The sequence below is a fragment of the Streptopelia decaocto genome, assembly GCF_964273445.1.
Source record: "Streptopelia decaocto genome assembly, chromosome: 2".
In the NCBI taxonomy this organism is placed as follows: Eukaryota; Metazoa; Chordata; class Aves; order Columbiformes; family Columbidae; genus Streptopelia; species Streptopelia decaocto.
The window spans coordinates 1,382,028-1,404,408 of NC_138655.1; the positions used below are offsets into that span (position 1 = coordinate 1,382,028).

Sequence of the window (22,381 nt, forward strand, 5' to 3'; positions counted from 1 at the left end):
AACAGAGATTGCCCTGCAGGCTGTGGTGAAGAACTGGGCTGAAGTAGGTTGTTCCCCTGCAGCTGATGGAGGTCCACAGTGCAGGAGATGTCCACAGTGGAGGAGATAACCACGTGGAGCCTGTAGAGGACCTGACGCTGGAGCAGGTGGGTGCACCTACAGGAAATGTGACCCTGTAGGAAGCCTGTGTTGGACCACAGAATTGGCAGGACGTGTGAATCCATGAGGAAAGTCTAAATACTAAATGATTCTGTGATTCTGCTTCGCGTAGAGTCGGAGAGTCATGCTGGGGAAGAAAGATGGTCAAGTGTGTGTTGGCATAGGGAGGTCTCACCAGAGGCATGTTGAGGAGAGTGTTGTCGTGTCTAAGTCTTTCTTTGATCCAGTGATGGGCTTGTATCATGTTCTGGAAGACCCCCAGATTCTGCTCTTTGTTCGTGGTGATATACGTGGTGACCTATTTCCTGGGACAGGTCTTGTGGCCCTTTTCCCCCCTATCCTGTGTGCTTCTTGAGCCCTGGCTTTGTGCTGGGTGAGGTTGGAAGAGCCTTGAGAGAAGAAAGTAAAGTGAGACGTCTCAGGCTGGGATGCAAGAGACCTTTATTGACCAGAAAGAAGAGTAAAAAGGCAGGAGCACCAAGGAGAAGGTGACAAGAATAAGCTGCATGTAGGGTGACCATCGGCTGGGGTTGCTTCTGTGACATAGATCTTGCCAGAGCACCAAGATCTTCCTGGCTCCTTTAGAGGAGGAGCCATGGACAGCAGGTCCACGTGCCGAGAAGGGTCCAGAGGTGAGTCCACAATCCATGCCGTAGCTTCAGTGTGGTAGCTGGTGTCCATCAGGGGTGGTGGCGAGGACCTTTAGCAGATGTATCCAGCCCTTCTGCCGCCAAAGCAGCCCAGGCCTCCGAAGCCGTAGCCAAAAGTGCCGGAGTTGACGGCAACTCCCTGGTTGCCGAGTTCGTTGCCCACGGCAGCCGATGCGGAGGATCCGACGGCGGTGCTCTGGGGGTGGGAGGTGAGGATGGGTCCTGGCAGGGTGACCAGCACGGTGGAAGGCTGGATGAGGACACGGGAGTCCTGGCACTGCAGGGAACAGGGCTCGTTGCAGCTGTTGGCCAGCGGGGTGGGTCCCCAGGAGCCGCAGGCGTTGTAGCAGGCCATGTGTGTGGTGTGGAGGGGCCCTGGAAGGGACGAGAGGCTGTTGAGCAAGCGCAGGGGTGTGGGGGTGCGAGGAGCGGTGTTGCAGGAGGGTGAGGGAGTGGGGAGGCTGGTGTGGGGCTGTGGGGAGCGTGGCGGTGGGGAGGCGTGAGGGCTGCTGAGGCTGGGGGCAGAGCGTGCTGGAAGAGAGGGGCCAGGCGGGGCAGGAGAAGGAGGGGAAGGGGGTTGAGGCTCACCTTGTTGAGCGCGGAGGGAGGAGAAGGCGTCAGGAGAGTGTGTGAGGGAGAGAGGTGCTGGGCCGGCTTTTATGCTGGTCCCCGAGGGGCGGGACAGCCTTTGCGCATGGCGACATTGTGCAGCCAGCAGCTGTTTGATGCCACAGCCTGGCCAGGAATGAGGAGGGTGTGTTTTCCTTCCCGTAATGCTCCAATTTCTTGTTCTTGTCTTGAGGACGTGTCCACTTGGCCCTGGTGGCAGCTTTGAAGTGTGAGCTTCAGAGGCCAAGGCGTTGCTGGTGTGTGTCAGGGCAGGCAGAGGAGGCGGCCAGGGCGTAGCAGAGGTGGGGTGTCGTCAGTGAGATCATCCCATGGCACTCGTGTGGTTTGAGTGTGTTGTGAAGAGGGCGCCCCATTTCCTTGCAGCACTGGCAGGCTGGTCTGGGCTCTGGAGCTGTGCCAGGCATGAGGAGCTGCCTCTTACATGGTCTTTGGTTTGTCCCCTCTTTGCTAACATCTCTCTAAGCCTGTCTTTAGTCCTGGATTCCTGATTGGGTTTGATCTGTGTATGTCTTGGTGCCCCTCTTGCTTTTAACCTTGTAGCTGTGTGGTTTTGTTATACATTCAGAATGTTTTGGAGCAAGGGAGCTACAGGGCTGATTTCTGAGATAAGACTCACGAGGATTCTGTAATGTTCATAGAGAGTCCCCCTGTGCAGAAATAAGAAGCTGTGGGGAAGAAGACATTCCTGGGTAAACAGAGAACTTCAGCTGGATCTCTGGATAATAATGAGAGTAGATGACTTTTACAGGAAGGGGCAGGTATCTCAGGAGGACTACAGGGATGTCATGAGGTTATGCAGGGGGAAAATTAGAATTGCAAAAGCGTAATTACAACATAGTCTGCTTATTGTTACATAATACAATAAAATTATTCCAGAGATACGTTTCCAAAAAAAGGAGGGATAACGAGAATCTCCATCCTTTACTGGTTGTGGGGGCAATCATATGTCAAAATATGAAGAAAATGGTTTAATTCTTTTTTCATCTCAGTTTTTCTAATAAGACCAATAATTCTCTGGACACCAAGCCTCTGACGTAGAAGACAGGGAGCAGAACAAAGCCCCCAGAATCCAAAGGGAAATGGTTGGAAACCTCCTACACCAGCTGGACACAAATCTCTGGGGCCTGATGGGATCCAGCCAAGGGTACTGAGGGAGCTGGCGGAGGCGCTCACCAAGCCACTTTGCACCATTTATCTGCAGTCCTGGCTCACCAGGGAGGTCCCACTTGGCTGGAGGTTGGCAAATGTGCTGCTTATGTAAGAAGAAGGGACAGAAGGAGGATCCGAGCATCTACAGGCCTGTCAGTCTGACCTTGGTGCAGGGAAGGTCATGGAGCAGATCATGTTGAGTGACATCACGCAGCAAGTACAGGACAACCAGGTGATCAGGCCCAGTCAGGATGGGGTGATGAAAGGCAGGTCCTGCTTGACCAACCTGATCTCCTTCTCTGACCAGGTGACCCACTTAGTGGAGGAGGGAATGGCTGTGGATGTTGTCTAACTAGACTTTATTAAAGCCTTTGACAGTGATTCAACTGGAGAAAGTGGCTGCTCATGGCTTGGACAGGTGTATTCTTCACTGGCAAAAACCTGGCTGGATGGCTCGCCCCAAACAGCTGTGGTGACTGGAGTTAAATCCAGTTGGTGGCTGCTCACAAGTGGTGTTCCCCAGGGCTCAGTCCTGGGGCCAGTTCTGTTTAATATCTGTCTCCATGGTCTGATGAGGGGATCGAGTGGACCCTCAGTAAGTGTAGCCTGGAGAAAGGGAGGCCGAGGGGAGACTTTCTCGCTCTCTACAACTACCTGAAAGGAGGTTTTAGTGAGGTAGGTGTCAGTGTCTTTCCCAAGGAATAAGGAACAAGGAACAGGACAAGAGAAAATGTCCTTAAGCTGCACCAGGGGAGATTTACATTGGATATTAGGAGAATTTTTTCACCAATATTGTTGTCAAGCACTTACACTGCCCAGGGTAGTGGTGGAGTCATCATTCCTGGAGGTGTTTAAAAGATGTGTAGATGTGGTGCTTGGGGCCATGGTTTAGTGGTGACCTTGGTATTGCTTGGTTAACACTTGGATTTAATGATCTTAAAGGTGTTTTGTACCTGAAACAATTCTTTGATTCTATTCAGAGGCACCAGACAGCTCCATCCAGACTGGTTGCTGGTGAAAGGTGAGCCAACCAGCAATGGTGGTAGCACAAATGCGTGAACGTCTTTAGAAGGGGGAAAATGACTTCAGAATGGTAACTGGAAGAGCGAGAGGAATGGATGTATGTGATAGAAAAATCTCTACAGACAGCAAAGTCTGTGAGGAAGGAGGTGCAGGATGTGTTCCTGGTGCTGGAGGAGAGATTCCCCTGCAGCCCATTGTGAACCCCACGCTGGAGCAGATTGTCCCACTGCAGCCTCTGGAGATCTCCCTGTCCTTACAAAGACTCAGGGAGCCTTTCCTCAGATTTTCTCCCCTCATGCAGTTGAGGAGGGGGAGTGATAGAGCAGCTTGGTGGGCACCTGCCATCCAGCCAAGGTCAAGGCAGCCCAGAGCCCCATCTTGCCAGCAGAGCAGGGTCACGGGCTTGTTCCTGCTCCTGGTCCTCAGTGCCCCAGGCTGTGCCTCAGGGACCCCACACTGAGGAGTACAATGATCTCACAAAGGGGCTTTCTGTGTGACCGCAGAGCACAGGGACGGTTGCTTGGTGTCCCCTGCACTGGTGCTCCATGGACCCTGCAGCAGGGAGGCTGGTGGTGCAGAGACCCCCTGCATGGGTCACTGTGGGGCCCTGCTATGAAGACAGGATGCTCTACCTGGGTCTCCACCCTGTAACACGGTGAGACAGTGGCCAGTTTCTCCCATGTACGTGGAGCAGGGACCGTTCATCCAGGCTCACAGTGCAACACGGACCCACACCTGAGTCAGCTGAGGACCCTACAGCAAGGGGGTTGTGACCTGGGGTCCTTGTCTGGTTTGTACGGGTTCCCTGCAGGAAGGAGAGATGTGGAGACGGGATCCCACATGGGCGGACCTGAGAACCTGCAGTCCAGGCAAAAAGTGCAGTGTCTGTTGATATATTTATTTAGTAAAATTTTTATTCATGGGCGTTGGTATTTAATCAGGGCATTTTCACACCATTTTTCCTCTTAAGTCCTCCAGCTACTGTCCTGCGAGGCCTTTGGTTTAGTTTTCAGCAGTATTTCTACTCATTCATTCCCTTGTTCACCCACCAGCCCTCCCAGCAGTTGTTCTGTGTTTGTCTGCTGAAGATTATCTATTTATTGTAGTGGTGCTGTTGATGTTCAAGTCCTGACAGGCACCTTCTGGAACCTTCCAGGGGCTTCTAGAGCAGCTGGTGCCTGTCAGCTGTCCTCGATGGTCAAATTGTTATCTGCCCCCTGATTGGCAGGTTGTTACCTGCTGCCTGAAGGTCAGTCTGTTACCTGCGCCCTGATTGGCTGGTCAGTGAGTGCTGAGGCAGTGCCTGGCTGTGGGGAGGGGAGGCTGCGACTGGGGGCTGAGGCTGGAGAGCTCTGGGAGAGCTGGTGAGGCCGGTGAGAGGCCCAGGGGAGCGGGACCGGCAGGCAGGGGAGGCTGGTGAGTGACGGCTTTGGGGTGTGAATGTGGGGTGAGCGCCGAGGGGTGAGGCCATTTCTGTGTGCAGTGTTTGTGGGGCCAGAGTGGGACTGGGCGTAGTGCAGGGACAATGGGAGGTGTGTGTGGTGCACGGGGCTGTGAACCTGAGAACCTGGTGGGGATGTTTGCATGGGAAAGGGTTGGTGAAGGAGAATAGATGACACTACAGTGCTCCAGTTGGAAGGGACAGTGATTATTGAGTCCAAATTCCTGACCACATCAGGGTTCAGTAGACGTTACAGTGTGGTATTAAGAGCAGTGTCCAAATGCCTCAGAAGCACCGACAGTCCTGGGGTATCGAACACCTCTCTAGGAAGCTTCTTCCAGTCTTTGACCACCAGCTCAGTGAAGAAATATTTCCTAATGTGAAGTCTAAACTTGCAGTGGTGCAGCTTTGAACCATTCCCATGTGTCCTGTCACTGGATCTGATGGAGAAGAGCTCAGCACCTCCCTCTCCACATCCCCCTCCTCAGGAAGCTGAAGAGAGCAATGAGGTCGCCCCTCAGCCTCCTTCTCTCCAATCTAGACTAAGTCATTGTCCTCAGCTGCTCCTCTAGGACTTGCCTTATATCCCTTTGACCAACTTTGATGCCCTCCTCTGGATGCTTTCAAGCACTTTGAGATCCTTTTTAAATGGTGCGTCCAGAAGTTCCCACAGTACTCTAGATGAGGCCACACCAGCACAGAATGCAGTGAGATAATAATCTCTTTGGGCCGCTGGTGATTCTGTGTTTGAAGCTTCCCAGGATGGGTTTTGTCCTCTTGACTGCCAGGACACACACTGCTGGCTCATGTTCAGCTGCTGTCAGCCAGTACTCCAGATCCCTTTCTGCAGGGCTGCTCTCCAGCCACTCTTCTCCCAGTCTGTACTTGTGTCCAGAATTGCTTCATTCATGTGAAGGATTTGGCATTTGTTCCTTTTAAATTTCATGCAATTGATGTTTCCCCATTGTTCTGATCAATGCTGATCACTCTGCAAGAGCTCTTGTGGCTCAAGAGAATCAACAGAACCTCAGAGTTTGGTATCATCAGAAAACTTGCTAATGATGCAATCAGCTCCTTCATCTAGATGGTAGATAGAAATCTTGAAAAGAGCTGGCTCTCGGACCGAGTCCTGAGGAACACCGCCGGTGACCAGTGACCAGCCATGCGTAGCCAGATTGCCTCCAACACTTTGAGCTCTGCCCTTCAGCGAGGTCTTCACACAGTGTACCAGGTACCTGCTCATCTGACAGCTGGACAACTTGTCCAGAATTACGCTGTGATGGACAGGATCAAAAAACATGCTAAAATCAAGAAAAGCTACATCCATTTCCTTCTCTTCATCCACGAGGCAGGTGACCTTATTGTAGAAGAAGATCAAATTAACTAAATGTGACTTTCTCTTAGTGAGCACATGGTGACTGCCTGATGATTGCATTGTCTTTTAATTGTCTCTCAGCAGCACTCAGTTGTTTCTTCTCCATAATTTTCCAGGTACTGTGGTCAGACTAACAGGTCTGCAGATTCCTGGCTCTTCACTCACGCCCTTTTTGCAAACTGGAATAACGCTGGCTGGCTTGCAGTGAGCGAGAACATCTCTGGCCTCCCAAGACCTGCCTGAATTCAGTGGAGGTGAGTGTCGTGAGGGTTGTTCACCGCATGAGCAGTGTTTGTCGGTGAGGAAGATGAGGTGGGGCAGGAAGGGTCTCTGTGCGTGTGTGTTGATGGTGCTGGAGTGCCTGGCAGGCAAGAGGCAGGTTGGGTCAGTGCAGGGGTGGGCTGGGGGTGCTGGTGAGTCAGTTGGACTCAAGTTTGCCCTCCAAAAGCGGGGGGGTTGTGTATCTGGATGTGCATAAGTCCACGAAGAAAGGTGGTTTGATTACCGGATTCCTGAAGGAGCTTCCTGATTTCCTTTCACTGGACATAGAGGAATGTCACGGAGCTGAGCAAAAGGGGAGAGGCTAAGCCCTGTTTCTGGAGACGACTCAGTGCCAGAAGCAGGAATGGCTGGGGACGGAATGGACATATGCATCTTAGCAGAGAGAGACTTTTTGGTCCTGGTGGAGAACAAAAGGACCCGGAGGTGCCAATGAACCCTTGACGCAAAAGGGGCCGTCAGGTCTCCAGGGCAGTATTGGGAAAAGTGTTGGCAGGAAGATGAGGGGGTTGACCATTCCTCTGTGCTCAGCACTGGTGACGTCCCATGTGGGGTCCTGTGTGCGGGTCTCAGCTCCCCAGTGGAAGAAGGACATGGATGTATTAGTGCAGGAGAAGTGCAAGTTCATGAAGATTCTAAAGGTGTGGAACATCTTCCACATGAGCAAATTCTGAGAGAGCTGGGATGCTTTAGCCGGGAAGCAGAGAGCACATGGGGGATGTTATCAGTGTGGAAATTTCAGAGGGGAGGGAATAAAGTGTGTTTGCTGGGAGGGCTGGAGAGTCATGCTGGGGAAGGGAATTATTCGTGTGTATGCTGGCATGGAAGAGATCTTGTCCAAGATGAGCGCAGGGAAGCGTTCTCATGTGGAAGGCTCTGTTTGAGCCAGGGATGGGTTTGTGTCACATCCTGGAAGCCACTGGGCACTGGTGGTGTTGGTGGTGGCATATTTCCTGGGAGAGGTCTTGTTTCCCTTTTCCACCCACCCTGATGGGCTACTGAGCCTGGTTTTTCTCATGTGAAGTTGGACGAGCCGTGGGAGAAAAAGACAATAGGCTGCATCTCAAGCTGGGATGAAGGAGAATTTTACTGAGGGAGAAGAGTGAAAAGGCAGGAGTGCCAAGTGGAACAGCACAAGTCTGAGGGGCAAAGAAAGATGTGGGAGTAGAGGAGAAGGTACGAAGGCAGCCCAGGCTGGCAACTTCCCTGCTTCCGTGCTTGGTGCCTGGAGACGAGGAGCCATGGACAGCAGGTCCCTGTGCCAGAAAGGGCCTAGAGGTGCGTGTCCTCAGTGTGTGGGGTGGCTTCCAGGGTGTGTGTGGATGGCATCACGGGTGGTGGCGAGAGCCCTTAGCAGATGTATCCACCCCTTCTGCCACCGAAGCTGCCCAGGCCTCTGAAGCCGCCCAGGCCTCCGAAGCCGTAGCCGAAGGCGCCGGAGTTGACGGCAACTCCCTGGTTGCCGAGTTCGTTGCCCACGGCAGCCGATGCGGAGGATCCGACTGCGGTGCTCTGGGGGTGGGAGGTGAGGATGGGTCCTGGCAGGGTGACCAGCACGGCGGGAGGCTGGATGACGACGCGGGAGTCCTGGCACTGCAGGGAACAGGGCTCGTTGCAGCTGTTGGCCAGCGGGGTGGGTCCGCAGGGGCGGCAGGCGTCGTAGCAGGCCATGTGTGTGGTGTGGAGGGGCCCTGGAAGGGACGAGAGGCTGTTGAGCAAGCGCAGGGGGATGTGGGGCTGCGAGGAGCGGTGTTGCAGGAGGGTGAGGGAGTGGGGAGGCTGGTGTGGGGCTGTGGGGAGCGTGGCGGTGGGGAGGCGTGAGGGCTGCTGAGGCTGGGGGCAGAGCGTGCTGGAAGAGAGGGGCCAGGCGGGGCAGGAGAAGGAGGGGAAGGGGGTTGAGGCTCACCTTGTTGAGCACGGAGGGAGGAGAAGGTGTCAGGAGAAGTGTGTGAGGGAGAGAGGCGCTGGGCCGGCTTTTATGCTGGTCCCCGAGGGGCGGGACAGCCTTTGCGCATGGCGATATTGTGCAGCCAGCAGCTGTTTGATGCCACAGCCTGGCCAGGAATGAGGAGGGTGTGTTTTCCGTCCTGCATTGCTCCAGTTTCTTCTTGTTGTCTTGAGGACGTGTTCACTTGGCCATGGTGGCAGCTTTGAAGTGTGAGCATTAGAGGGAAAGGCTTGGCGTTGATGGTGCGTCTCAGTGCGGGCAGAAGATGCGGCCGAAGCGTAGGAGAGGTGGGGTGTCATCAGTGAGGTCATCTCATGGCACTCGTGTGGTTTGCGGTTGCATTGTGTGGAGGGCGCCTCATTTCCTCACAGCCCTGGCAGGCTGCTCTGGGCTCTGGAGCTGTGACGGGCATGAGGAGCTGCCTCTTACATGGTCTTTGGTCTCTCCCTTCTTTGCTAACATCTCTCTAAGCCTGTCTTTAGGCCTGGCTTCCCTGATTGGGTTTGATCTGTTCGTGTCTTGGTGCCCCTCTTGCTTTTAAACTTGTAGCTGTGTGGATTTGTCATATGACACAAGGTTTTTAAGCAAGAGAGCTGCAGGGGTGGTTTCTGAGGTAAGGTTCTCAAAGGTTCTGCAATGTTCATAGAGAGTCCCTATGTGCAGAAATATGGAGCTGTGGGGAAGAATACCATCCAGGTTAAACAGAGAACTTTAGCTGGATCTCGGGGAAAACAAAGAGAGTTTATGACTTTTACAGGAAGGGGCAGGTATCTCAGGAGGACTACAGGGATGTCATGTGGTCATGCAGGGGGAACATTAGAATTGGGAATGTGCAACTACAACATAATCTGGGTACTGTCGTAAAATACAAGAATTTTTTCCAGACATACATTATCAAGCAAAGGAGGGCTAACGAGAATCTCCATCCTTCACTGGATGTGGGGCCACTCACACAGAGCAAAGGATGAGGAAAATTATTTATGCTTTTTTTGTCGCAGTCTTTCTAATAAGACCAGTTGTTCTCTGGATACCAAGCCTCTGATGTAGAAGATGGAGCAGAACAAACCCCCAGAATCCACGGGGAAATGGTTGGAAACCTCCTACACCAGTTAGACACTCACTGATCTATGGGCCTGATGGGATCCAGCCAGGGGTACTGAGGGAGCTGGCGGAGGCGCTCACCAAGCCACTTTGCATCATTTATCTGCAGTCCTGGCTCACCAGGGAGGTCCCACTTGGCTGGAGGTTGGCAAATGTGCTGCTTATGTAAGAAGAAGGGACAGAAGGAGGATCCGAGGATCTGCAGACCTGTCAGACTGACCTTGGTGCCAGGGAAGGTCATGGAGCAGATCATGTTGAGTGACATCACACAGCACGTACGGGACGACCAGGTGATCAGGTCCAGTCAGGATGGGGTGATGAAAGGCAGGTCCTGCTTGACCAACCTGATCTCCTTCTCTGACCAGGTGACCCACTTAGTGGAGGAGGGAATGGCTGTGGTTGTTGTCTACCTAGACTTTATTAAAGCCTTTGACACTGATTCAACTGGAGAAAGTGGCTGCTCATGGCTTAGACAGGTGAATCCTTCACTGGCCAAAAACCTGGCTGGATGACTGGGCCCAAATATCTGTGGTGACTGGAGTTAAATCCAGTTGGTGGCTGCTCACAAGTGGTGCTCCCCAGGGCTCAATACTGGGGCCAGTTCTGTTTAATATCTGTCTCCATGGTCTGATCGAGTGGACCCTCGGTAAGCGTAGCTTGGAGAAAGGGAGGCTGAGGGAAGACCGTCTCGCTCTCTACAAATACCTGAAAGGAGGTTGTAGTGAGGTAGGTGTCAGTGTCTTTCCCAAGAAAGAAGCATCAGGACAAGATAAAATGGCCTCAAGCTTCAGCATGGGAGATTTACATTGGATATTAGGGAAATCTATTTACCAAATGTGTTGTGAAGCATTGACTGCCCAGGGTAGTGGTGGAGTCATCATTCCTGGAGGTGTTTAAAAGATGTGTAGATGTGGTGCTTGGTGACATGGTTTAATGGTGACCTTGGTATTTCTTGTTTAACACTTGGATTTGATGATCTTATAGGTCTTTTGTACCTGAAACAATTCTTTGATTGTATTCAAAGGCGCCAGCCAGTTCCAGCAGAATGGGTGCTGGCAAAACCTGAGCCAATCAGCAATGGTGGTAGCACAGATATGTGAACATTTTTAAGAAGGGGAAAAATGACTGCGCAATTGTAACTGGAAGAGGGGTGGGGATATATGTGATACAAAGATCTCTACAGACAGCAAAGTTTGTGAAGAAGAAGGTGCAGGATGTGTTCCTGGTGCTGGAGCAGAGATTCCCCTGCAGCTCGTCGTGAACCCCACGCTGGAGCAGATTGTCCCACTGCAGCCTCTGGAGATCTCCCTGTCCTTACAAAGACTCAGGAGCCATGAGGAGATTTTCTCTCCTCATGCAGCTGAGGAGGGGGAGTGATAGAGCAGCTTGGTGGGCACCTGCCATCCAGCCAAGGTCAACCCAGCCCAGAGCCCCATCTTGCCAGCAGAGCAGGGTCACAGGCTTGTTTGTGGTCCTGGTCCTCAGTGCCCCAGGCTGTGCCTCAGGGACCCCACACTGAGGAAGACGATGACCTCACAAAGGGGCTTTCTGTGTGACCTCAGAGCACAGGGACGGTTGCTGGGTGTCGCCTGCACTGGTGCTCCATGGACCCTGCAGCAGGGAGGCTGGTGGTCCAGAGACCCCCTGCATTGGTCACTGTGGAACCCTGCAGAGAAAAGGGGATGGTGTCCTGCTGATTACCCCCACTAGGGATCATTTGTGGACCCCACAGCAAGGTGAGACCGTGGTCTGGGGACTCCTTCGTAGGTGGAATGGGGACCATGGGGCCAGGGGGACAGTGCAGCAAGTACTCACACTTGGATCTGCTGTGGACCCCACAGCAAGGGGGTGGTGACCTGGGTACGCAGCATGTGTTGCCCAGGGTCCTGGCAGCAAGGGGGCACAGGATACAGGACTCTGTGTTTTTGTCCCTAGAACCTGACCGTGAGTGAAGATGGTGTCATGGACACTGCCCGGTGGTTGGGCTGGGGACCACAGCAAGGGGGGTCCATGACAGGGATTCCACATGGGTACCCTGACACCCTGCAGCACAGGCAAGAAGTGCAGGGCCTGTTGATGTATTTACTGATTGGAGCTTTTTGTGGTTGTTATTTAATCAGGACATTTTCCTTCCATCTTACCCTTCCAAGTCCCCCCAGCTGGTGCTGTCCGAGTCATTTGGTTTGTTTTTTGACAGCATTTCTACTCATTCATTCTCTGATTGATCCTCCAACAGTTGTCTTTGGGTCATTTGGTGATGATTATCTATTTAATGTACCAGAAGTCTTGATTTTGGGTTCCTGAAAGGCACCTTCTGGAACCTTCCAGTTGCTTCTATAGCGGCTGTCAGCTGCCCCCTGACTGACAGGTTGTTACCTGCCCCCTGACTGGCTGGTCAGTGAGTGCTGAGGCAGTGCCTGGCTGTGGGGAGGGGAGGCTGCGACTGGGGGCTGAGGCTGGAGAGCTCTGGGAGAGCTGGTGAGGCCGGTGAGAGGCCCAGGGGAGCGGGACCGGCAGGCAGGGGAGGCTGGTGAGTGACGGCTTTGGGGTGTGAATGTGGGGTGAGCGCCGAGGGGTGAGGCCATTTCTGTGTGCAGTGTTTGTGGGGCCAGAGTGGGACTGGGCGTAGTGCAGGGGCAATGGGAGGTGTGCGTGGTGTGCGGGGCTGTGCACCTGAGACCCTGGTGGGGATGTTTGCATGGGAAAGGGTTGGGGAAGCAGAACAAATGGGACTAGAGCAGTCCAGTTGGAAGGGACCAGCAGTGACCATCTAGTCCCACTGCCTGAGCACATCAGGGCTCAGTAAAAGTTAAAGCGTGGTGTTAAGAGCAGTGTCCAAATGCCTCTGCAACACTGACAGGCTTGGGGTATCGACCACCTCTCTAGGAAGCCTGTTGCAGTGTTTGACCACTGTCCCTGTAAATAAATGTTTCGTGATGTCAAGTTTAAACCTGCAGTGGTGCAGCTTTGATCCATTCCCATGTGTCCGGTCACTGGATCTGATGGAGAATAGCTCAGCACCTCCCTCTCCATGTTCCCTCCTCAGGAAGCTGCAGAGAGCAATGAGGTCATCCCTCAGCCTCCTTCTGTCCAAACTAGACAAACACACTGTCCTCAGTTGCTCCTTTTGGACATGCCTTCCAGATCTTCGTACAACTTTGTTGCCCTCCTGTGGGTGATTTCAAGTACCTTGACATTCCTCTTAAATTGTGGGATGCAGAACACCTCACAATATTCCCCCCATTCGCATAGATCAAAAGCTTTATTAAAATCCAGAAAAACTACATCCGCCAGCTTCTCTTCATCCACAAGGCAGGTGACGCTGCCTTAGAAGGATAGGAAATCAGTTACACGGGACTTACCCTTAGTGAACCCCTGTTGACTGTACCTGATGATTACATTGTCCTTAAATGCTTCTCAGCAGTGCTCAGTTGTTTCTTCTCCATAATTTTCCAGGTACTGTGGTCAGACTAACAGGTCTGCAGATTCCTGGCTCTTCACTCACGCCCTTCTTACAAACTGGAATAACGCTGGCTGGCTTGCAGTGAGTGAGAACATCTCTGGCCTCCCAAGACCTGCCTGAATTCAGTGGAGGTGAGTGTCGTGAGGGTTGTTCACCGCATGAGCAGTGTTTGTTGGTGAGGAAGATGAGGTGGGGCAGGAAGGGTCTCTGTGTGTCTGTGTTGATGGTGCTGGAGCGCCTGGCAGGCAAGAGGCAGGTTGGGCCAGTGCAGGGCTGGGCTGGGGGTGCCGGTGAGTCAGTGTTTTTTGTGTGGGTCCAGGGTCCCCAGTAGAAAAAGGCATGGAATTAGTGGAGCATGACCAGTGCAGGGCCATGAAGACTCTAAAGTTGCTGGAACATGTTCTGTCTTAGGAGAGGCTGAGAGAGCTGGGACTTTTTATCCAGGTGACAAAGAGGGACATGGGGAATGCTGTCAGTGCGCATAAATCTTGGCTGGGAGGGAATGAAGTCCAGGGACCCTGGTTCTTCTTAGCAGTGCGCACTTGCTGCAGAAGAGTCCCTGGTCTCAAGAACAAACACGTGGAATTCCATGGGCAAAGAAGGCAAGGCTTTTTCAGTGTGAGGGGGATCAAAGACTTGAAGAAGAGGTGGTGGCGTCTCCATCCTCAGAGACACTGAAACCCCAATTGCTATGGTTATGGCCAATGTGCTCTAGGTGGCCCTGCCTTAGCAGGTGGGTTGAACCACATGCTCTCCCAATGTTCCCGCCAAACTCTATGATTTTTTGTTGCTGTGTGCTGGAAGAGCTGGAAAGTCCTGCTGGGGAAGAGAGTGAGTCGTGTGAACTGGCAGAGGGAGATCTTGTCCAATGCGTGCGCAGGGGAGTGTTGTCATGTTGAAGCCTTTGAGACAGTGATGGGCTTGTGTTACGTTCTGTAAGCTTCCAGGCACTGGTGTTGGTGGTAGCATCTTTCCTAGGAGAGGTCTCATTTCCCTTTTCCACACACCTTGATAGCCTATTGAATCCTGTTTTTTATTGGGTGAAGCTGGAAGAACCATTGTAGAAGAAAAGTAGAGGAGATGTCTCTGTGCTGCAATTAACTTTATTGATGGTAAAGTGTGAAAAAGCAGGAGCACCTCCTAAGAGGTGCCGAGAAGGATGTGGGAGAAAAAGAGAATGTCCATGGACCACATTTGCAGGCTACCCAGGCTGGCCCCTTCCCTGCTTCCATGCTTGGTGCCTTGAGAAGAGGAGCTGTGGGCAGCAGATCCATGTGCCAGGAGGGGCCTAGAGGTGCGTGTCGTCAGTCCCGTGCCGTGGCTTCCAGGTTATGTGTGGTTGGTGTCAGCGGTGGTGGCGAGAGCCCTTAGCAGATGTAGCCACCCCTTCTGCCTCCAAAGCAGCCCAGGCCTCCGAAGCCGTAGCCAAAAGCACCAGAGTTGACGGCAACTCCCTGGGCGCCGAGTTCGTTGCCCACGGCAGCCGATGCGGAGGATCCGACGGCGGTGCTCTGGGGGTGGGAGGTGAGGATGGGTCCTGGCAGGGTGACCACCACGGTGGAAGGCTGGATGAGGACACGGGAGTCCTGGCACTGCAGGGAACAGGGCTCGTTGCAGCTGTTGGCCAGCGGGGTGGGTCCGCAGGGGCGGCAGACGTCGTAGCAGGCCATGTGTGTGGTGTGGAGGGGCCCTGGAAGGGACGAGAGGCTGTTGAGCAAGCGCAGTGGGGTGAGGGTGCGAGGAGCGGTGTTGCAGGAGGGTGAGGGAGTGGGGAGGCTGGTGTGGGGCTGTGGGGAGCGTGGCGGTGGGGAGGCGTGAGGGCTGCTGAGGCTGGGGGCAGAGCGTGCTGGAAGAGAGGGGGCCAGGCGGGGCAGGAGAAGGAGGGGAAGGGGGTTGAGGCTCACCTTGTTGAGCGCGGAGGGAGGAGAAGGTGTCAGGAGAGTGTGTGAGGGAGAGAGGTGCTGGGCCGGCTTTTATGCTGGTCCCCGAGGGGCGGGACAGCCTTTGCGCATGGCGGCATTTTGCAGCCAGCAGCTGTCTGATGCCACAGGCTGGCCAGGAATGAGGAGGGTGTGTTTTCCTTCCCGCATTGCTCCAGTTTCTTGTTCTTGTCTTGAGGATGTGTCCACTTGTCCCTGGTGGCACCTTTGAAGTGTGAGCATTAGAGGCCGACGACTTGGCATTGATGGCGCGTGTCATTGCAAGCAGAGGATGCGGCCGAAGCATAGGAGAGATGGGGTGTCATCAGTGAGGTCATCCCACAGCACTCGTGTGGTTTGCGGTTGCATTGTGTGGAGGGCGCCTCATTTCCTCACAGCCCTGGCAGGCTGGTCTGGGCTCTGAAGCTGTGACGGGCATGAGGAGCTGTCTCTTACGTGGTCTTTGGTCTCTCCCTTCTTTGCTAACATCTCTCTAAGCCTGATCTGTGCATGTCTTCATGCCCCTCTTGTTTTTACGATTGTAGCTGGGTGGATATGTTATACATCACAACGTTTTGGAGCAATGGAGATACTCTGTGTGAGTGGCCCCACATCCAGTGAAGGATGGAGATTCTCCTTAGCCCTCCTTTTGTTGATAATGTATGTCTGGAAAAAATTTCTTGTATTTTACAACAGTACCCAGATTATGTTGTACTTGCACATTCCCAATTCTAATTTTCCGCCTGTATGACCACATGACATCCCTGTAGTCCTCCTGAGATACCTGCCCCTTCCTGTAAAAGTCATAAACTCTCTTTGTTTTCCCCGAGATCCAGCTAAAGTTCTCTGTTTAACCTGGATGGTATTTTCCCCCACAGCTTCATATTTTTGCACATAGGGACTCTCTATGAACATTACAGAACCTTTGAGAACCTAGTCTCAGAAACCACTCCTGCAGCTCTCTTGCTCAAAAACCTTGTGTCGTATAACAAATCCACACAGCTACAAGTTTAAAAGCAAGAGGGGCACCAAGACACGAACAGATCAAACCCAATCAGGGAAGCCAGGCCTAAAGACAGGCTTCGAGAGATGTTAGCAAAGAAGGGAGAGACCAAAGACCACGTAAGAGGCAGCTCCTCATGCCCGTCACAGCTCCAGAGCCCAGAGCAGCCTGCCAGGGCTGTGAGGAAATGAGGCCCCCTCTTCACAAAGCACCCGGAAACCACACGAGTGCTGTGGGATGACCTCACTGATGACACCCCACCTCTCCTATGCTTCGGCCGCATCCTCTGCCCGCACTGACATGCACCAGCAACGCCGAGACGTTGGCCTCTAATTCTCACACTTCAAAGCTGCTGCCAGGGCCAAGTGGACACGTCCTCAAGACAAGAACAAAAACTGGAGCATTGCGGGAAGGAAAACACACCCTCCTCATTCCTGGTCAGCCTGTGGCATCAATCAGCTGCTGGCTGCAAAACGCCGCCATGCGCAAAGGCTGTCCCGCCCCTCGGGGACCAGCATAAAAGCCGGCCCAGCGCCTCTCTCCCTCACACACTCTCCTGACGCCTTCTCCTCCCTCCGCGCTCAACAAGGTGAGCCTCAACCCCCTTCCCCTCCTTCTCCTGCCCCGCCTGGCCCCTCTCTTCCAGCACGCCCTGCCCCCAGCCTCAGCAGCCCTCACGGCTCCCCACCGCCACGCTCCCCACAGCCCCACACCAGCCTCCCCACTCCCTCACACTCCTGCAACACCGCTCCTCGCACGCTCACCCCCCTGCGCTGCTCAACAGCCTCTCGTCCTTTCCAGGGCCCCTCCACACCACACACATGGCCTGCTACAACGCCTGCGGCTCCTGGGGACCCACCCCGCTGGCCAACAGCTGCAACGAGCCCTGTTCCCTGCAGTGCCAGGACTCCCGCGTCGTCATCCAGCCTCCCGCCGTGCTGGTCACCCTGCCAGGACCCATCCTCACCTCCCACCCCCAGAGCACCGCCGTCGGATCCTCTGCATCGGCTGCCGTGGGCAACGAACTCGGCGCCCAGGGAGTTGCCATCAACTCCGGTGCTTTTGGCTACGGCTTCGGAGGCCTGGGTGGCTTCGGAGGCCTGGGCTGCTTTGGAGGCAGAAGGGGCGGCTACATCTGCTAAGGGCTCTCGCCACCACTGCTGATGCCAACCACACCCACCCAGCAAGCCACAGCACGGATTGAGGACACACATCTCTTGGCCCTTGCAGGCACATGGCCCTGCTGTCTATGGTTCCTCTTCTCAAGGCACCAAGCATGGAAGCAGGGAAGGGGCCAGCCTGGGTTGCCTGCAAATGTGGCCCATGGACCTTCTCTTCTTCTCCCACATCCTTCTTGTCACCCCATAGAAGGTGCTCCTGCTTTTTCACACTTCTCCCTCAATAAAGTTAAATGCATCCCAGACAGAGACACCTCCTCTTCCTTTCTTCTGCAATGGTTCTTCCAACCTCCCACAATAAAAAACAGGATTAAATAGGGTAGCAGGATGGGTGGAAAAGGGAAACAAGATCTCTAGGAAAGATGCCACCACCAACACCAGTGCTGGAAGCTTGCGGAATGTAAGAGAAGCCTATCACTGTCTCAAAGGCTTCAACATGACGACACTCCCCCGTGCACGCATCAGACAAGGTCTCCCTCTGCCAGCAAGGGTACTGAGGGAGCTGGCGGAGGTGCTCACAAAGCCACTTTGCATCATTTATCTGCAGTCCTGGCTCACCAGGGAGGTCCCACTTGGCTGGAGATTGGCAAATGCAATGGTTATGTAAGAAGAAGGGACAGAAGGAGGATCCGAGGATCTACAGGCCTGTCAGTCTGACCTTGGTGCCAGGGAAGGTCATGGAGCAGGTCATGTTGAGTGACATCACGCAATACGTACGGGACGACCAGGCGATCAGGTCCAGTCAGGATGGGGTGATGAAAGGCAGGTCCTGCTTGACCAACCTGATCTCCTTCTCTGACAAGGTGACCCACTTAGTGGATGACAGAATGGCTGTAGATGTTGTCTACCTAGACTTTATTAAAGCCTTTGACACTGATTCAACTGGAGAAAGTGGCTCCTCGTGGCTTGGACAGGTGAATCCTTCACTGGCAAAAACACTTGGTGGACGACTGGGCCCAAACAGCTGTGGTGACTGGAGTTAAATCCAGTTGGTGGCTGCTCACAAGTGGAGTTCCCCAGGGCTCAGTGCTGGGGCCAGTTCTGTTTAATATCTGTCTCCATGCTCTGGATGAAGGGATCGAGTGGACCCTCAGTACGCGTAGCCTGGAGAATGGGAGGTTGAGGGGAGATTTTCTCGCTCTCTACAACTACCTGAAAGGAGGTTGTAGTGAGGTAAGTGTCAGTGTCTTTCCCAAGGAATAAGGAACAGGACAAGAGAAAATACCCTTAAGCTGCAGCAGGGGAGATTTACATTGGTTATTAGGGGAATTTATTCACCGGTATTGTTGTCAAGCACTTATACTGCCCAGGGTAGTGGTGGAGTCATGATCCCTGGAGGTGTTTAAAAGATGTGTAGATGTGGTGCCTGGGGACATGGTTTAGTGGTGACCTTGGTATTTCTTGGTTAACACTTGGATTTGATGATCTTAAAGGTCTTTTGCACCTGAAACAATTCTTTGATTCTATTCAATGGCACCAGCCAGCTCCAACCAGACTGGTTGCTGGTGAAACCTGAGCCAGCCAGCAATGGTGGTAGCACAAATGTGTGAACATCTTTAAGAAGGGGGAAAAGGACTGCGCAATTGTAACTGGAAGAGGAGTGGGGAAATATGTGAGAGAAAAACCTCTACAGACAGCAAGTTCAGTGAGGAAGGAGGTGCAGGATGTGTTCCTGGTGCTGGAGCAGAGATTCCCCTGCAGCCCGTTGTGAACCCCACGCTGGAGCAGATTGTCCCACTGCAGCCTCTGGAGATCTCCCTGTCCTTACAAAGACTCAGGAGCCTTTCCTCAGATTTTCTCCCCTCATGCAGTTGAGGAGGGGGAGTGATAGAGCAGCTTGGTGGGCACCTGCCATCCAGCCAAGGTCAAGGCAGCCCAGAGCCCCATCTTGCCAGCAGAGCAGGGTCACGGGCTTGTTTGTGGTCCTGGTCCTCAGGGCCCCAGGCTGTGCCTCAGGGACCCCACACTGAGGAGGACGGTGACCTCACAAAGGGGCTTTCTGTGTGACCTCAGAGCACAGGGACGGTTGCTTGGTGTCCCCTGCACTGGTGCTCCATGGACTCTGCAGCAGGGAGGCTGGTGGTGCAGAGACCCCCTGCATGGGTCACTGTGGCGCCCTACAGAGAAGAGGGGATGGTGTCCTGCTGATTACCCCCCGAGGAATCATTTGTGGACCCCACAGCAAGGTGAGACCGTGGTCTGGGGACTCCTGCATAGGTGGAATGGGGACCATGGGGCCAAGTGGACAGTGCAACAAGGACCCACACTTGGGTCAGCTGAGGACCCCAAAAGAAGGGGGTGGTGACCTGGGCACCCAGCATGTGTTGCCCAGGATCCTGACAGCAAGGGGATGCAGGATACAAGACTCTGTGTTTTTGTCCTTGGAACCTGACAGTGAGTGAAGATGGTGTCACGGGCACTGCCAGGTGGTTGGGCTGGGGCCCACAGCAAGGGGGGGCCATGACAGGGATTCGACATGGGTGCCCTGACACACTGCAGTACAGGCAAGAAGTGCAGAGTCTGTTGATGTATTTATTGATTGCAGTTTTTTGGGGGTGTTATTTGATCAGGACATTTCCCCTCCATCTTACCCTTCCAAGTCCCCTCAGCTACACTTGTCTGAGGCCTTTGGTTTGGTTTTCGGCAGCATTTCTACTCATTCACTCCCATGTTCACCGTCCAGCCGTTGTTTTGGTGCCACTTGTTGAGGATTATCTTATTTATTGTACCAGAAGTCTTGATTTTGGGGTCCTGAAAGGCACCTTCTGGAACATTCCAGGTGCTTCTATACTGACTGTAAGCTGCCCACTGATTGGCAGGTATCTACCTTCGGCTTGATGGTCAGGATGTTACCTGCCCCCTGATTGGCTGGTCAGTGAGTGCTGAGGCAGTGCCTGGCTGTGGGGAGGGGAGGCTGCGATGGGGGCTGAGGCTGGAGAGCTCTGGGAGAGCTGGTGAGGCCGGTGAGAGGCCCAGGGGAGCGGGACCGGCAGGCAGGGGAGGCTGGTGAGTGACGGCTTTGGGGTGTGAATGTGGGGTGAGCGCCGAGGGGTGAGGCCATTTCAGTGTGCAGTGTTTGTGGGGCCAGAGTGGGACTGGGCATAGTGCAGGGGCAATGGGAGGTGTGCGTGGTGCCCGGGGCTGTGCACCTGAGAACCTGGTGGGGATGTTTGCATGGGAAAGGGTTGGGGAAGGAGAATAGATGACACTACAGTGCTCCAGTTGGAAGGGACAGTGATTATTGAGTCCAAATTCCTGACCACATCAGGGTTCAGTAGACGTTACAGTGTGGTATTAAGAGCAGTGTCCAAATGCCTCAGAAGCACCGACAGTCCTGGGGTATTGAACACCTCTCTAGGAAGCTTCTTCCAGTCTTTGACCACCAGCTTAGTGAAGAAATATTTCCTAATGTCAAGTCTAAACTTGCAGTGGTGCAGCTTTGAACCATTCCCATGTGTCCTGTCACTGGATCTGATGGAGAAGAGCTCAGCACCTCCCTCTCCACGTCCCCCTCATCAGGAAGCTGAAGAGAGCAATGAGGTCACCCCTCAGCCTCCTTCTCTCCAATCTAGACTAAGTCATTGTCCTCAGCTGCTCCTCTAGGACTTGCCTTACATCCCTTTGACCAACGTTGATGCCCTCCTCTGGATGCTTTGAAGCACTTTGAGATCCTTTTTAAATTGTGGGGTCCAGAACTCCCCACAGTACTCAAGATGAGGCCACACCAGCACAGAATGCAGTGAGATAATAATCTCTTTGAGCCGCTGGTGATTCTGTGTTTGAAGCTTCCCAGGATGGGTTTTGTCCTCTTGACTGCCAGGGCACACACTGCTGGCTCATGTTCAGCTGCTGTCAGCCAGTACTCCAGATCCCTTTCTGCAGGGCTGCTCTCCAGCCACTCTTCTCCCAGTCTGTACTTGTGTCCAGAATTGCTTCATTCATGTGAAGGATTTGGCATTTGTTCCTTTTAAATTTCATGCAATTGATGTTTGCCCATTGTTCTGATCAATGTTGATCACTCTGCAAGAGCTCTTGTAGCTCAAGAGAATCAACAGAACCTCAGAGTTTGGTATCATCAGAAAACTTGCTAATGATGCAATCAGCTCCTTCATCTAGATGGTAGATAGAAATCTTGAAAAGAGCTGGCTCTCGGACCGAGTCCTGAGGAACACCGCCGGTGACCAGTGACCAGCCATGCGTAGCCAGATTGCCTCCAACACTTTGAGCTCTGCCCTTCAGCGAGGTCTTCACACAGTGTACCAGGTACCTGCTCATCTGACAGCTGGACAACTTGTCCAGAATTACGCTGTGATGGACAGGATCAAAAAACATGCTAAAATCAAGAAAAGCTACATCCATTTCCTTCTCTTCATCCACGAGGCAGGTGACCTTATTGTAGAAGAAGATCAAATTAACTAAATGTGACTTTCTCTTAGTGAGCACATGTTGACTGCCTGATGATTGCATTGTCTTTTAATTGTCTCTCAGCAGCACTCAGTTGTTTCTTCTCCATAATTTTCCAGGTACTGTGGTCAGACTAACAGGTCTGCAGATTCCTGGCTCTTCACTCACGCCCTTTTTACAAACTGGAATAACGTTGGCTGGCTTGCAGTGAGCGAGAACATCTCTGGCCTCCCAAGACCTGCCTGAATTCAGTGGAGGTGAGTGTCGTGAGGGTTGTTCACCGCATGAGCAGTGTTTGTTGGCGAGGAAGATGAGGTGGGGCAGGAAGGGTCTCTGTGCATCTGTGTTGATGGTGCTGGAGTGCCTGGCAGGCAAGAGGCAGGTTGGGCCAGTGCAGGGCTGGGCTGGGGGTGCTGGTGAGTCATTTGGACTTACGTCTGCCCTCCAAAAGTGGGGGGTTGTGTATCTGGATGTGCATAAGTCCATGGGGAATGGTGGTTTGAATTCGGGATTCCTGAATGAATTTCCTGATTCTCTTTCACTGGACATAGTGGAATCTCATGAAGCTGGGCAAGGGGAGAAGCCAAGTCCTGTTTCTGGAGGTGACTCAGTGGCAGTAGCGGGAATGACTGTGGGCCAGTTGGATAGAAAGTATCTTG

At 53.4% G+C, this 22,381-nt stretch overlaps 2 protein-coding genes across 2 annotated transcripts; both read right to left on the reverse strand.

The window, feature by feature from the left end:
- Window positions 1-8,056: 8,056 nt before the first annotated feature.
- On the reverse strand, window positions 8,057-8,377 carry LOC309436583 (feather keratin 1-like; the record flags this gene model as incomplete). Its single annotated transcript, XM_082045862.1, has 1 exon — window positions 8,057-8,377. One exon carries the CDS (start codon window positions 8,375-8,377, stop codon window positions 8,057-8,059), a length of 321 nt encoding a protein of 106 aa, XP_081901988.1.
- Window positions 8,378-14,585: 6,208 nt separating this feature from the next.
- LOC309436047 (feather keratin-like) lies at window positions 14,586-14,888 on the reverse strand (the record flags this gene model as incomplete). The annotated part of the gene is made up of 1 exon (XM_082044904.1): window positions 14,586-14,888. One exon carries the CDS (start codon window positions 14,886-14,888, stop codon window positions 14,586-14,588), a length of 303 nt encoding a protein of 100 aa, XP_081901030.1.
- Window positions 14,889-22,381: the final 7,493 nt, after the last annotated feature.